Raw genomic sequence first — 16,744 nt, 5'->3', positions numbered from 1 at the left:
TATTGGCTTTTAGCATTTTTCTTGCCATTAAAATTGATTAAGTCAATTTCATTTTTGTTTACAGTCAATTTCACTTTCAAGTTCTGGACCCCACATTGTTTGGGTTGAAAGGAAATGTTTATTTGTTGATTTTTAAAAAACTGACTCCATGGGAAGTTAATTATAATGAATGGAAATGTTTCCAGTTTAGAAGAGCTTGTTTTTACAAAAATCTAAACTTGGGCCAAATCTGGACTCTTTTTAACCAGTGACTGAACATTGTTCTTAGCTGGACCATTTCCTGCTATCAAAGCCTTCAAAAATCACAATTGTGCTTTCCTGCTTGCTCAGCTAAAGGTTTTAAGTTACCAGTGATTTAATGAAATGTAAACTTCCATTTGTCCTGCTGCCCAGTGTTAGAAGAGAAAGTAGAAAGAGTAGATATGCTGCTGAGAGAGCATTACTTAGTTTGGGTAAATACCTCTGGGGAAAACTATCCAAACCAAACCAACATTTTGTTTTTAATTCCAGCAACTCAGTGGACTGGGAGGTTAAACGAAGATCGTTGCCTCTATAAGGTCAGAAGATTGCAAGAAAGCCCAGCGTTGCGTATTGCGCATGCAAACACCAGTGCCCTTCTCAGGTATGTAAATATGGGCGTTTCACTACCCCACCCTCTTTTCCGCATGGCATACGTCTCACCTACATTTCTACAGACACCTCTAGCAAATCCAGCCAAGAACATAGATTGTCTTTGTTTTATTCAGTGTCACGTGAACTTTATCTCACTACATATGTCAACAAACCAGAGGAGCCACGCAGCCTTCTGGGCCTGCAGTACAGGTGATTGCCATGCTTAGAGCTTTCTTTGTAAGCTCCAGACATGACAAGATTAGGTGATGGAGGGGCAAGGGTTTCATTCATTTTTAATCTCTCCTTCTACAAACACACATGCAAATGGTGGCCGGAGAATCCAAAATTGTACGGATTTGGCATCTATGACTGTATTAGCACTCCCCACTAAAATGAAGCTATTCTCTCTTTGTTCTTCATTCCCCAAACCAAATCTTTGTCCCTATACCCCTATGTTTCCCTTTACTCTGCACCCCTTTATTAATAAGTCTTTCTCTTCCCCCACCCTTCCCTCGTTTCTCTTCTCCTCCAGTCACCTTTCCTTCCACTACCACCTCCAATTAGTCTTAGAGGATCCATCATCCCCCTGCCATCAGAGATCCTTCAGGGTGGCAGCCCTCCTTTGTAGCTCAGAAATGCTAGAGTCCAAAGAGTAACGTGGGCTGCCTCCATTAGACTCCCATTATCTGCTGTCCTCAGAAAAGAAGACTTCAGCTCAGTCCCAAACTAAGATCCAGAGCTGCTACTTCACCGGGCAGCCACCTTCCTTATAATATACACTTCTGATTTTTGTTTTACTTCCTTCTCACCCTTAAAGCTATGGAGACACAGCACCTACTGAAGCATCACAGGTGTGATCCTCCTCTGATACAAGTGGCTCTTAGCTCTTCCCCAGCAGTGTGTCAGGATTAGAATGAAACTAACAACAATCACACCAGCTACATCAGTTTCATTCAGCTACCTCCTGTCCAACAGACAGGATTCTCCTGAAGGGGCTATACGAAAATGCATAGACATGAGAAAAAGTGGGGGAATCCTCTGTTGATTTAAACCCTTGAGCAGCTGAATGCCTTAAGAAGACAGAACCTGCCTTATCGGATCAGAAAATTGGTCCACCAAGCTTAGTAACCTGCCTCTGGCAGTAGCCAAAGCCTGATGCATCAGAGGACAATGAAGAAAACCATAATGCACCTATGTAATTGTGCGACGTTGCATAGGGTGAAAATCCTTACTGACCCTATGATGATGACCTGGTGCCCTGAAGCATAAGATTTGATTAGCATCGATTTCCCTTATTTTAATAAATGCATCTAACATCTAAAGATATGAGTTCATATACAGATTTCATCACAGCTAAAATTGAGTCCTGACTGGATGTTAATCCATGTCACAAAGTCATCACACAATTTAGCACATAATTGCCAATCTCAACAGAGGGAAGGCTCAGCATTGGAATAGTATGGGCTGCTGGTGGACAGGACTGAAATGTATTGACAGAGCAATATAGGGAAACTTGTACAGCCTGGTTCTAACTATAGTTACTAGGACCTCAGAACTAGAATCCCCCAGCTGTTACAAGTCAGCAGATATGAAGCAGCAGGGCTGTAGATTAGCACCAATACATTAAAACCATGGGTCCCAAATTCCAATCCTAATCTTCAGAAAATTGAGACACTCTAACTACACAGCATAGCAAGGAGCAGTGAATTGGTGAATGTGCCTTTCTCCCACAGAGAATTTCCCCTTTCTCAGGTTTTCATGCTTGCCCAGGTTCAAGTTAAAGATCCCATGGCACTACTACTCTCCACCTCTGTCCATAAGCAGTACTGCAAGCTAACTGGCTCCGCGTGTGAGATGGTGCTGACATCCAACAGCTGTTACACCTACAGTCACTCTCACCTGTGCCTGGAAGGCGGTTATTATGGGGAGAAGCACTAGGGGAGGTTATAAAATTCATATTATTTATCCAGGCTGCCGGGCAGGGTTGCACAGATGTAGGGATATTGTGAAAGGTGTGTGATGGGAATGGCTCAGGCACATGGGCAGTGGCTTCCTTGGCACTGCCCCCTGCTACCTTCTGCTCCAGCCAGGCCCCCTCTACCTGCAAGGCCCAGTCCCCAAGGATCCTGCCTTAACCCCCACCCTTGCCAGTCTAAGCCCCAAAGGGGGACAGCTTTAGAATCTGGGAACACCCAACTGGCTTTCCTTCTGGTGGGTGCTATTTAAAGGCATAGGGAGAAGGGGTGCCACCATGCAGGGCTCTGAGGAAACCCAGCAGCTGTTATTAAAGGGCAGGGTTACCTCCTTCCAGGGGATCGGGGAAATACACAGAGGAACCTCCTAGGAATCTCCCCCGAAACCAACACCCGCCAGGGGCCACCCCCATTAGCCACCCCAACACCCAGGAGCCTCGGGGTCCCAACCAGCCCCCCAAGGGCCTCCTCCCCTAAACCAACCCCCCAGCCCGACCTCACCCCCCAGCTACCTCACAGGGGCCTCCCTTAATAACCCTCCACCCGCCCGGCCCTCAGCTGCCCCCCTGGCCAGGCGGCTCCCACACGGATCAGGGCGGCCCCGGCCCCCCTATTTTCCCATCTGACACGGAGATCGCTGCGGCCGCTTCTCCCGGTGCCTCCCCCCGCCCAGGCGCTAGGGGAGAGGGGCCGGATGAGCCGCCCCCCGGCCTGGATCTCCAGGCCCGGGTTCCCCGGGACACCTGACCCCGCTCCGTTCGGCCCGGCCCGGCAGCTCACCTGGGTCTTGGTGGTGAGCTGGATCACCGCCTTCCTGAAGTTGAGCTTGGAGTCGGCGTTGCCCATCCTCCCGGCCGGACCTGCCCGAGCCCGGCTCCGGCTCCGCTCCCCTCCTCCCGGCGAGTCCCTGCGGCGGGCAGGGCCGTCTCCTCCCCTCCGTCAGCGCGAACAGCGCCGTTCGCCGCCCTCCTCCTCCTCTCCCTACGCTGCCTCCATGCCCCCGTCCCTCACCTGCTGCCGCGGCGCTCCCCGCCTGTCAAACCCAGCCTCGCAGATGCTCCTGCCGGCCCTCCCTCTCCTCCCGTCATCCCTCCTTCCTTCCCTCCCTCCTGCCACAGCCCCTCCTTCCCTCCCGCCTGCCACACGCCCACAGCCCCTCCTCCTCCTCCCCTTCATTCCTCCTTCCCTCCCAGCCACACACAGCCCCTCTTCCTCCCCTTCATCCCTCCCAGCCCCTCTTCCTCTCCTTCCCCCCTTCATCCCTCCTTCCCTCCCAGCCACACACAGCCCCTCTTCCTCCCCTTCATCCCTCCCAGCCCCTCTTCCTCTCCTTCCTCCCTCCTTCCCTCCCAGCCACACACAGCCCCTCTTCCTCCCCTTCATCCCTCCCAGCCCCTCTTCCTCTCCTTCCCCCCTCCACCTCCCCTTCATCCCTCCTTTCCTCCCAGCCACACACAGCCCCTCTTCCTCCCCTTCATCCCTCCCAGCCCCTCTTCCTCTCCTTCCCCCCTCCACCTCCCCTTCATCCCTCCTTTCCTCCCAGCCACACACACAGCCCCTCTTCCTCCCTCCCAGTCCCTCTTCCTCTCCTTCCCCCCTCCACCTCCCCTTCATCCCTCCCAGCCACACACAGCCCCTCTTCTTCTCCTTCCCTCCCAGCCACACACAGCCCCTCCTCCTCCCCCCTCCTTCCTTTCATCCCTCCCTTCATCCTCCTTCCCCCTCCACACACAGCCCCTCCTTCTCTCCCCTTCCCTTCATCCCTCCTTCTCTCCCAGAAACATACAGCCCCTCCTCCTCCTTTCCTATCCCTGCCCTCCTCCCTCCTTCGCCCCTCCACACACAGCCCCTCCTCCTCCCCCTTCCCTTCATCCTCCTTCCCCACTCCACACACAGCCCCTCCTTCTCGCCCCTTCCCTTCATCCCTCCTTCCTTCCCTCCCCCCTGCCACAGCACACAGCCCCTCCTCCTCTTTCCCTTCAGCCCTCCTTCCCTCCCAGACACATACAGCCCCTCCTCCTCCCCATCCCTCCGTCCCTGCTGCCACATACAGCCCTTCTTCCTCTCCCATCCCTGCCCGCCCCTTCCCATTCTTTCATCACTGCTGGTTTTTCCCCATCCCTTTCTCCCCCTGCACACAGCCTTCACTCCTATATCTGGTGCCACCCAATCTTCTTCTCCATTACAGTTTTTTTCCCATCTCCTCTCTCCCACAGCCAAGTCTTCTCTCAACCTTTCTCCTCTCCTACATGTACCCTCAAAGTCCCTATCTTACCCATCGTCCCCTCTCCTCCTTTTACTGCTAACTGATCCTCCACTCTGTAATCATCCTTCCTCCTCTGTCTTTTACATCCCTGCCAGTTCCACCTCCACACTTTCTTCTCCCTCCTTCACAGTCTTTCCTCCTCGTCTCCTCCCTCCCTTTCATCCCCTCCTCTCTCAATCTCTTTCCCCTTCTGTTGCTCTCTCCCCCTCCCTTTTCATTTCTCCTCCTCTCAATTACCCAGCACCCTTTTCCTTCTTTCCCTATTATATCATTCCTTTTCCATCTCCCTGTGTCACCTTCCTCTTCTCTGTTACACCCCTTCCCTCTTCCTCACCTGGCCTTTTCCCTGCTTCATTTGATCTCCTGCTTCTTTTCATCTCTCTTTTTCCCGTTCCTGCTTTTTCCATCATTCCTTCTTTGCCTTCACCTGCTTTATCTGTCATTCTTCCCTCTCCCTTGGTTGCGTCCTGTATCTTATCTTCCCTTCTCTTTGCTTTCATCTCCAAGGACATTTTTTCATGCTAACAGACACAGTCTGAATCTCTCATCTCCTTGCTCTTCCTCGCGCCTCTGGTAGGCCAGCAGCCCAGCACTTCTTCACCTTCATTGTATCCTCTTCTCCCTCCATTTCCTTTGCCCCCTCACCTCATCGTCCTATCCCTCTCATTTCCATATGTCTTTGTGTTTCTCCTTTCATGCCTCATGCTTAGCTGGTCTCAGGCCCAAACTTTATCAACAGTACCATCTTGCCACCATTCGTCATGAAATCCTTCACGTCCAAGAGGCAATAACATTTGTGTGGAATAGGATTGTGAATTGTACAGAAGATCCAGCAGGAAGATGGAAGGGGAAGCAGGGTTGGCAGAAAGAAAAAGAGAACCTGCTTTTCTCCTACCTTAACTGAGGCCCAAATCCTAAGGGCCTCACTCAGTTTTCATTCCATTGATTTCAAAGAAAGTTTTGATTAAGTAAAAGACCGCTTTGCAATGAGCTCCATGCATGAGGAGCGCCATTGAAGTCACTGGCTCTTTCCGAGATCAGGGTTTAAGGAAGGGTTTAAGGAACTGAGCAGTTCAAAGTGTGCTCTGAACTGAGGTACCAAGCACCTGGTAGAGGACAGTAGGTTTTTAAGCTGGCAAAGGGGAATATATTTTTACATTTACAATTGTCTTTAAATCTCTTGTCAACATGTTTTGTACTTTCTAGTGCTCCTTGGCCTAGAAGTGTCTCTCTCTGGTGGAAGTAAATTGCATTTTAAAGACTTAGATCAATTAAATGAGTTCATTCTTGTAAAATAATAAAAGTTTACCAAACTTACAAAACAAAATAGTGGACAGATCCTCAACTGGCATAATTCTATGGTCATTTTGCCTGCATATTACCTGTCTAGAAAGCCTCACTACCTTGTCACATCAAGGACATAGATCAGATCTGTGACCTCAGTGTAAATCTAGAGGAAATTACCTTCCCAGAGTCACATGGCATGACCATCACCTTCTAATGATCTAGGAGTTTGCATCCAATCATTCACACATTCAGAATGGCCACACTGTATAGATAGATGAGGATGATTTGTAGCTGGGAGCAGAATCTTTTTCACATGCGATTATTTTTCATAGATAAGATTTTTTAATTTGTTCATTAAACTGCCTGTGGAAAGGAGCTGGAGTGCAGGATCACCTGAGTCCCGGGCATGGATGTCAGACCCATCAGATTAACTCAACAATGCAGGATACTCTAAGGCCTGGTCTACACTATGACTTTAATTCGGATTTAGCAGCGTTAAATCGAATTAACCCTGCACCCGTCCACACAACGGAGCCATTTATTCTGAAATAAAGGGCTCTTAAAATTGATTTCTGTACTCCACCCCGACGAGCGGAGTAGGGCCAAAATCGATTTTGTCATTTCAAATTAGGGTTAGTGTGGCCGCAATTCGATGGTATTGGCCTCCGGGAGCTGTCCCAGAGTGCACCATTGTGACCGCTCTGGACAGCAATCTGAACTCGCATGCACTGGCCAGGTAGACAGGAAAAGCCCCAGGAAAATTTGAATTTCATTTCCTGTTTGCCCAGTGTGGAGAGCACAGGTGACCACAGATAGCTCAGCTCATCAGCACAGGTAACCATGCAGGCTGATAATCGAAAAAGAGCACCAGCATGGACCGTACGGGAGGTACTGGATCTGATCGCTATATGGGGAGAGGATTCAGTGCTAGCAGAACTTCGTTCGAAAAGACGAAATGCCAAAACTTTTGAAAAAATCTCCAAGGGCATGATGGAGAGAGGCCACAATAGGGACTCAGATCAGTGCCGCATGAAAGTCAAGGAGCTCAGACAAGCCTATCAAAAAACAAAGGAGGCAAACGGTTGCTCCGGGTCAGAGCCGCGGACATGCCGCTTCTACGCCGAGCTGCATGCAATTCTAGGGGGGGCCGCCACCACTACCCCACCTGTGACCGTGGATTCCGGGTCGGGGATAGTCTCATCAGCTACACCTGAGGATTCTGCGGATGGGGAAGAGGAGGAGGAGGAGGAGGACGAGCTTGCAGAGAGCACCCAGCACTCCGTTCTCCCCAACAGCCAGGATCTTTTTCTCAGCCTGGCTGAAGTACCCTCCCAACCCAGTATCCAAGACCATGACCCCATGGAAGGGACCTCAGGTGAGTTTACCTTTTAAAATATAAAACTTGTTTTAAAAGCTAGCGTTTTTTAATGATTACTTTGCCCTGAGGACTTGGGATGCATTCGCGGCCAGTACAGCTACTGGAAAAGTCTGTTAACGTGTCTGGGGATGGAGCGGAAATCCTCCAGGGACATCTCCATGAAGCTCTCCTGGAGGTACTCCAAAAGCCTTGCCACAAGGTTTCTGGGCAGTGCAGCCTTATTCCGTCCTCCATGGTAGGACACTTGACCACGCCATGCTTGCAGCAAGTAATCTGGTATCATTGCCTGACAAAGCCTGGCAGCGTATGGTCCCGGTGTTTGCTGGCATTCAAGCAACATCCGTTCTTTATCTTGCTGTGTAATCCTCAGGAGAGTGATATCGCTCATGGTAACCTGGTTGAAATACGGGAACTTAATTAAGGGGACAGAGGTGGCCGTTCCTACTGGGCTGTTTGCCTGTGGCTGAAAAGAAATCCTTCCCTGCAGTTAGCCAAGCACAGTGGGGGGAATTGGCCCTGAGCTTTTCGCGTTTGGCTAGCAGGGATCTTCCCTGTTACCAGCCACGCGGTGGGGGGAGGGGTACATTGATCATCCCAGAGAATTCATGGCGGGGGGGGGGGGGGGGGGGGTTAGTTCAGTTTCTGCAGGGATCTTCCCTGATACCTGCCACACGGTGGGGGGAGGGATAAAGCGATCATCCCAGAGAATTGGATGGGGGGGGGGGGGTTAGTTTGTTTTCTGCTGCTGAAGGTTAACAGGAAAACCGCAGCAGTCAACAGGCTTTGCTTGGTATGTGGGAAAGGAGGGCGCAGAAGCCGAAAGACAATGGCTTACCATGGCTGCCTGCAAGCTGAATTCTGTTGCCCGGACCTGCGTCTGTGATCTCTAACACCAAAGCCACAGGCACTCAATATTAAGATGGAAAATGCGACCTTGTACTGAAATCACATGTGCTATGTAATGTGAATAGTGTTTTTCACCATGAAAGAGTATAAGCATTGTTCTGTAAAATGTATCATTTTAAAAACTTCTCTCCTTTTTTTCAACCCTCCCTCCAGCAGCTGCAAATTTTTCAAGCCTCCCTCCTCCGTCCCGAAGGCTATCTCAGATAAGGTGGCGTAGAAAGAGGACGCAAGACGACATGTTCACGGAAATAATGGAATGCACCCGCAATGAAAGAGCTCATTTGAATGAGTGGAAGGACACTGTATCTAAATTTAGGAAAGATGCCAGTGAACGTGAGGTCATGAGGGACGCTCAAGATGAGAGGTGGCAGGCTGCAATGCTGGGGATGCTGCGTGAGCAAACGGACATGCTCCGGCGTCTGGTGGAGCTTCAGGAACGGTAGCAGGATGACAGAGTGCCGCTGCAGCCGCTGTATAACCTCCCTCCCCCCTCACCATGTTCCATATCCTCCTCACCCAGACGTGTAAGAACGCGGGGGGGGAGGCTCCGTGCACCCTCCCACTCCACCCCAGTGGACAGCCCAACCAAAAGGCTGTCATTATATTGAATTCGTTCAGTGGCCTTTTACTTCCCTCCTATTCTCCTCCCAAACCTCACCCAGATTACCTTCTTGGTTCTCTCCCTATGTTTATAATCACTTAATAAAGAATACATGATTTTTAAACGATAGTGACTTTATTTCCTTTGAAAGAAAGCTGGGGGAACGGGGAGGGTGGGTTCCTTACAGAGAATGAATGAGTCAATAAAGGGGGCGGGTTTTCATGAAGGGAGAAACAAACAGAAATTTCACACTGTAGCCTGGCCAGTCATGAAACTGGTTTTCAAAGCTTCTCTGATGCACAGCACTTCCTGGTGTGCTCTTCTAATCGCCCTGGTGTCTGGCTGCGCGTAATCAGCAGCCAGGCGATTTGCCTCAGCCTCCCACCCTGCCATAAAGGTCTCCCCCTTACTTTCACAGGGGTTGTGGAGCACACAGCAAGCAGAAATAACAATGGGGAGATTTCTTTGGCTGAGGTCAGAGCAAGTCAGTAGCGATCGCCAGCGACCTTTTAAACGGCCAAATGCACATTCTATCACCATTCTGCACTTGCTCAGCCTGTAGTTAAACAGCTCCTGACTCCTGTCCAGGCTGCCTGTGTATGGCTTCATGAGCCATGGCATTAAGGGGTAGGCTGGGTCTCCAAGAATAACTATTGGCATTTCAACATCCCCAACGGTTATTTTCTGGTCCGGGAAGTAAGTCCCTTGCTGCAGCCCTTTAAACAGAGTAGTGTTCCTGAAGACGCGAGCATCATGAACCCTTCCCGGCCAGCCCGCGTTGATGTTGGTGAAACGTCCCTTGTGATCCACAAGTGCTTGCAGCACCATAGAAAAGTACCCCTTGCGGTTTATGTACTGGGTACCCTGGTGCTCCGGTGCCAAGATAGGGATGTGGGTTCCATCTATCGCCCCACCACAGTTAGGGAATCCCATTGCAGCAAAGCCATCCACTATGACCTGCACATCTCCCAGAGTCACTAGCTTCTGTAGCAGCACCTCAGTGATTGCTTTGGCTACTTGCATCACAGCAGCCCCCACAGTAGATTTGCCCACTCCAAATTGATTCCCGACTGACCGGTAGCTGTCTGGCGTTGCAAGCTTCCACAGGGCTATTGCCACTCGCTTCTCAACTGTGAGGGCTGCTCTCATCTTGGTATTCTGGCGCTTCAGGGCAGGGGAAAGCAAGTCACAAAGTTCCAAGAAAGTGCCCTTACGCATGCAAAAGTTTCGCAGCCACTGGGAATCGTCCCACACCTGCAACACTATGCGGTCCCACCAGTCTGTGCTTGTTTCCCGGGCCCAGAATCGGCGTTCCACGGCTATAACCTGCCCCATTAACAGCATGATCTCCAAAGCACTGGGTCCCACGGTTCGATAGAATTCCATGTCCATATCCTCATCACTCTCGTCGCCGCGCTGCCGTAGCCTGCTCCTCGCCGCCTGGTTTTCCAGGTTCTTGTTCAGCATAAACGGCACGATAAGGCGCGAGGTATTTACAATGTTCATGACTGCTGTCTTGAGCTGAGCGGGCTCCATGGTTGCCATGGTATGGCGTCTGCACTGTTCACCCAGGAAAAAGGCACGAAACGGTTGTCTGCCGTTGCTTCCTGGAGAGGGGGGAGGATATACCCAGAACCACCCGCGACAATGTTTTTGGCCCCATCAGGCATTGGGATCTCAACCCAGAATTCCAATGGGCGGAGGAGACTGCGGGAACTATGGGATAGCTATGGGATAGCTACCCACAGTGCAACGCTCCAGAAATCGACACTAGCCCCGGTACATGGATGCACACCGCCGAATTAATGTGCTTAGTGTGGTTGCATACATTCGACTTTATACAATCTGTTTTACAAATTCGAATTATATAAATTCGGATTAATCCCGTAGTGTAGACATACCCTAACAATCCCCAGGATTGAAAGACAATCCTTGATCCTCATCTGCAGCTTGATTAAAGGAAGGAAGGAGACTTACAAATCAGCTACTGATTTTTTTGAGGCTGTGGGAGGAAATAGGGAAGAAATTGCTTATCCCTCCCTCCTTCATTTCCCTTTTCCACCATGGACCACGAGGCCCTCTGAATTGTGACCACCCATCTTCTAGTAGAGAGCCTCTCTGGAGCCAGTCAGTGCTGCTCGTGGATTGACCAGAGTCTTCTGATACATATCACAGCATTTAGGAATGCACAATGTCCGCTGTTCTTCTGGGAACACATACACTGTCCTGAAACAATCTCAGAACCACTAGCAATTATCTTTGAGAACTCATGGAGGATGGGTGAGGTCCCAGATGGCTGGAGAAGGGCAAACATGGTACCTGTCTTTAAAACAGAGAACAAAGAGGGACCCAGGGAATTATAGACCAGTCAGCTTAATTTCTGCCAGGGCTGAGCCTGGCATCTCTAGGCTTGGCAGCTCATAGCCCCAGCACCTCTGGGCTTGCTGCAGCAATTATGAAAGTAAAAAAATTGCTTGAGCCCTGGCACATCTTCCAGTACAAATTAAACACTCCCAGTCAGTATCTGGTAGGATAATGGAACAAATTATTAAACAATCAAGTGTAAGTACCTGGAGGATAATAGGGTTATAAGGAACAGCCAGCTCAGATTTGACAAGAACAAATCATGCCAAACCAACCTAATTTATTCCTTTCGTTCGTTACTGGCCTAGTGGATGAAGGGAAGCATTAGTCATGATATATCTTGATTTTAATAAGGGTTTTGACACAGTCCCACATGACATTTCCATAAGCAAACTAGGGAAATGTGGTCTAGATAATATTATTCTAAGGTGGGTGCACAACTGTTTGAAAGACCATATTCAAAGAGTAGTTATCAATGGTTCACTGTCAAACTGGGAAGACATAGCTAGTGGGGTCCCACAAAGATCAGTCCAGGGTCTGGTACTGTTCAATATTTTCCTTAATGACTTGGATAATGGAGTGGAGAGTAGGCTTATAAAAATTGCAGATGACATCAGGATGGGAGGGGTTTTGGAAGCACTTTGGAGGTTAGGATTAGAATTGAAAACAATCTCGACAAATTGGAGAATTGGTCGAAAATCAACAAGATGAAATTAAATAACAACAAGTGCAAAGTACTTCATGTAGGAAAGAAAAATCAAATGCACAGCTACAAAATGGGGAATAACTGGCTAGGTGGTAGCACTGCTGCAAAGGATCTGGGGGTTATAATAGATCACACATTGAATATGAGCCAACAATGTGATGCAGTTGTGAGAAAGACCAATATCACTCTGGGGTGTATTAACAGGAGTGTTGCATCCAAGACAAGGGAGGTAATTTCCATGCTCTACTTGGCACTGGTGAGGCCTCAGCTGGAGTGTGGTGTCCAATTCTGGGTGCCACACTTTAAAAAAAGATGTGGACAAAATGGAGAGAGTCCAGAGAAGAGCTATAAAAATGACAAAAGGTTTAGAAAACCTGACCTATAAGGAAAGATTTTTTAAAATGGGCATTTCTTGAGAAAAGAAGACTGAGAGGACCTAATAACTGTCTTCAAATACATTAAGGGCTATTATAAAGAGGACAGTGATCAATTGTTCTCCACGTCCATTGAAGGCAGAGCAAGAAGTAATGGGCTTAATCTGCAGCAAGGGAGATTTAGGTTGGACATTAGGGAAAAATTCTAACTATAAAGGTAGCTTAGCTCTGGAATAGGAGGTTGTGGAATCTGCATCAATGGAGGTTTTTAAAAACAGGTTGGACAAACACCTGTCAGGGATGGTCTAGGTTTACTTGGTCCTGCCTCAGCGCAGGGGGCTGGACTTCATGACTTCTCGAGGTCCCTTCCAGCCCTACATTTCTATGATTCTGCAGACAACTCTCCGCCATTGTGTATGGGCAGGGAAGGGGCAGGAGGGGACTGCTGTGGTCTGATATAGATCTAGGAAGTTCTACCACACAGATGGCAGTACTTCCTCCAAACACTTCACTATATCAACCAATTGGCATCTTTGGTAGTGAGTCTTGCAGTGTGCTCAGGGATGACAGAGACCGGGCAGCGCTATACATCTTGGGACAAATTAACTGATAGGTTAGGCTCAGTTCTACTGACATCAGTGCAAATGCATCCACTTCTGCCAGGGATGAGTTTGGCCCCCTGAGCTCAATTGCAGGTATCAAAACACGCAGCTTTTCACATACCCACCTACATGTCGGTGAGACCTCTTCCTGTTCCCTTCCCTGATTCCCAGTCAGGCCTCTATGGCTCCTCATTTTTTTCTGAATTAAATTCCCTCCACTCTTGAGGCCTTGTTTCACAACCACTATCCGCTTAGCCAAGGAGGACTGGATTAACTTCCCTTCAGAGCTTATCAATGCTATTCCTTAACGGGAGCAAGGGATTGATCTTGAGCAAGACAAGGCACTTCCTCACCTTAGGCTCAGCCAGCTCAGTAACTAACTCCCAGCCCAGAGACTGGCATTGCCAATTATTATTATTTTAGCACCTAGGAGACTCAGTCATGGACCAGGACCCCATTGTGCTAGGTGCTGGACACAGAACAAAAAGATGGTCCCTACCCCAAAGAGCTTACCCAGGTCTCCTCTAACTCATAAGGGCAGACTGTAAGCACAAACAGCTGATTGCTTTGGGGGCTCTTTGCAGACTTGACCACTTCCTAGTTGGCTGTCTCTTCCTCGTCTATTCTGGGACATCAAAGGGAGGAGGTGACTTTCTCCCCAATTTCCCTCCTGCTTCTCCTCCAGCAGCTTGCAGTACTTCAAGACTGTAAGGCAGGATGGAGAACACTGCCCCTGGCTGCACTAGGTGAACCTGATTGCACTGTATTTGATCATTCTAGAAGCAGCTGATCCAGACTAGAGCAGGCCGGGTGGGCAGTGTCTGGACTGCTTTTCAGTGATCTGCACAAACTTCAGAGAGCTAGAGAGTAAAAGGAAAGCAACAGAAACTTACAGAAAATAAGAATCCTGAGCCCTGAGGTAAGTGAGCGCAGCAAATGTAGCAAAGTCATACGTGATGGTTTGGGTGGAAGTGTGTGCAAGTGATAAAGGAGTATAATTTGCACTGATTTCTCATTCAGTGGGTGTGCAAAATGAGGGTCACTCACATGCTGAGGAGGTGGACAAGGTGCAGAGCTGGAAAAGTCACGAATGGGGGATGTATGAAAGTCTGGGGTGTGTGGATTTGGGGTGGGAGTTTGTTTACCGCTTCCAGCTTGCCGTTAAGAATAATAATAATTTTTTTAAAAGTTGGCTGAGGAGGATTGGAGACCTCACTCAACCTGAGGGCATTTCTCTGTCTGGATGTAATACAATAACTTTTGGACACAGCATTCAATCAATTCCAGAATTTCAGGGAATGTTCTAGGCATTGTTGGGCAGAACCCACTGATTTGGGGGGAAAATCAGAAAACTGGTAGGCAGCATACAGGGGACACATAATGCTCCTGCTATCTGCTTAGCCAAGCCATAGCTTCAAGCACCTCTGCAATTGTCTATAGATTAAAGAACGGGTTGATGGCCCCAATTAACACCTTCCAGCATAACGGTAGCACATCTCATCTCTGCCCATCCTCGCAATAGAGTTTAACATATTGACACCCTGAATGATTTATCCCCCAGACAGAAAGGAGAGAAATAATAATGGTGGGGGAATGGGGGGCTCAGAGATCCCCTGGCACAGGGTGGGGCAGAGAATGGAGGACTCTGATATGAGGTAGAAGGGGATGCACACAAAGCCCCTCATATGGGGAATATGGGGACCCTGGTATGGGGAGGAGAGCATGGGGGAATGGGGGAGCACACAGAATCCCACAGCATGGGGGAGAATAGGTGCCCCTGGAATGGAGGGAATGAGGGCACAGAGAACCCATAGTATGTGGAGGAATGGGGAGATCACAGAACCCCTGGTGGGGGGAGAATGGGGTACCCTGGTATGGGTGGAAAGAGAAATGTGAGGCATAAGGGGACAAAGGGGACATGGAGGAAAGTGGGGGATGGGGACACACACATAGCCCCTGGCATGAGGGAGTCTCTGAAATACAAGAGGATGGGGAGGCGGCACACAGGCAGATTGTGGGGAAATGAAGGAATGCAAAGAACCCCTGGTCTGTGCAGTGGGCTCAGCCTACAGAAGCTACAAATGTGTGACCTCAGTTATTATTATTAAGAGTGACCTACAGACCCTAACGGAGCCTGGAGTCCCATCGTATTAGGCACTGTACATACACACATTCTGTGCCCTACAGAGTGCACAGTCTAAATAGACAAAGGATGGGAGGAAGGAACTATTCTTCTGCCCAATTTACAGAAGGGGAACTGAGGCACCCAGTGACTTGCCCAAAGTTAGAGCCCTGCGTGGATACAAAATTTGTATCCGCATGCGATCTGCAAGCATTGTCTGTGGCTACCTGCAGATTTGCAGGGCTCTACCCAAAGTCACCCAGGAAGTCTGTGACAGAGCCAGGAACTGAGTCCCAATCTCCTGAGTGCCAATCCAGTGCCTTAACACCATCCTTCCCCGTTTCCCAGCTATGCCCCTGTCTGCCCGCTTGGGGTGTGTATTACACTGGTCTTGCACACCCGAATGGCTGCAAGTTACACCACTCCACCGCTGCTCACATCACCATGCACTTTTGCCCACTATAAGGAATTTGCCTGGTCAGCTATCAATTGCCTCCGCTGGCTAATTGGTGCTGTCTCTGCGGGGAAGAGCTTGCCCTGCAGAAATCCTTAGCACACCTCTTCCTTATTGCCACGTCTTACAGCTGCCATGATAGTGCTACTGCCACATGATCTATCCCGGGCATGTTCCTTGCTGAATGCACAACAGCAGCAGAGTTTTGAATGAAACGCTCTTCTCTCCAGCTGGGGAGAATCCCCCACCAGAGCAAAGCAGCAGCACAAATGATCATGACGCTTTTCCTTTCTCCGTGCAACACGAGCCCACCGCCTGCAAACAAACATCCGTGAGGACAGCTGGAGCCAACCCCCCCTCCCTCTAATGTGCATATTCCTACGTCGCCTGCCTGGCACCATTCCGGGTGCAGCCCCTGCGCGGGCTATCTCGGAGGCAGGGGTGGGTGGGACTTGCACGCCTCAGATCCGCCTAGCTAAAATGCATCTGAAATTCCTCTGATTAAAGTGTGGGGTGGAAGAAGAGGGAAGGGAGAGCCCCCCCCCCCCTTTTGCATGGCTTTACATGCAGCAGTACCATGCTAGAGGTCTCCACCGAGCTGCAGAAACAGGAACTAGCTGCCTAGGAAGGTTCCTCTTTCTTTTGTGCATCACTCAGATATCCCGGTGCAAAAAAAAAAAAAAAAAAACACCCACCACCCCTGCAGTCTCCAGGATCCTAGTTAATCCATACAAAACCGCCCCTCCGGACAGTCGGACTGGGAGCAGAGGGAAGGAAAGGGACGCCTGCCACGTCTCAAACCCCCCTCCCTCCCCGCCCCTTCGTCTCCCCCTTACAAGGGCAGATGGATGATGGAGACGGACAGAGAAGGTGATGCAAGAGCAGAGAGAGCGTTTGGAGCCTGGTACCAGCTGTAGCAGCCCAGTCCACAGGACAGCTGCATTGTCCCAGCCTCAGCTCTGCATCAGCGGGCAATACTGGCCAATCTCAGCCCTGCAGCCTGGCCCCCGGTCCCTACCCGCATCCGCGAGCAGAGCTTTGATGCACTGGAGTGGATCCCCCCGCCCCCGTTAGTCCTTAACCACCCCTGCTCTCGCTG

The 16,744-nt window shown here is 49.8% G+C and overlaps 1 protein-coding gene across 1 annotated transcript in view; it reads right to left on the bottom strand.

The window, feature by feature from the left end:
* HID1 (HID1 domain containing) overlaps positions 1–3,431 on the bottom strand; it is a 39,503-nt gene extending 36,072 nt beyond the window's left edge. Inside the window, exon 1 of the mRNA XM_065416097.1 lies at positions 3,366–3,431. Within this exon, the coding sequence (XP_065272169.1) occupies positions 3,366–3,431 (66 nt within the window). The remainder of the gene's footprint in view (positions 1–3,365) is intronic.
* Between the last annotated feature and the right edge of the window lie 13,313 nt (positions 3,432–16,744).

This window comes from Emys orbicularis, chromosome 13 (genome assembly GCF_028017835.1).
Source record: "Emys orbicularis isolate rEmyOrb1 chromosome 13, rEmyOrb1.hap1, whole genome shotgun sequence".
In the NCBI taxonomy this organism is placed as follows: Eukaryota; Metazoa; Chordata; order Testudines; family Emydidae; genus Emys; species Emys orbicularis.
The sequence above is the reverse complement of the archived record's forward strand: the minus strand, read 5'-3'. Positions and strand labels throughout refer to the sequence as shown.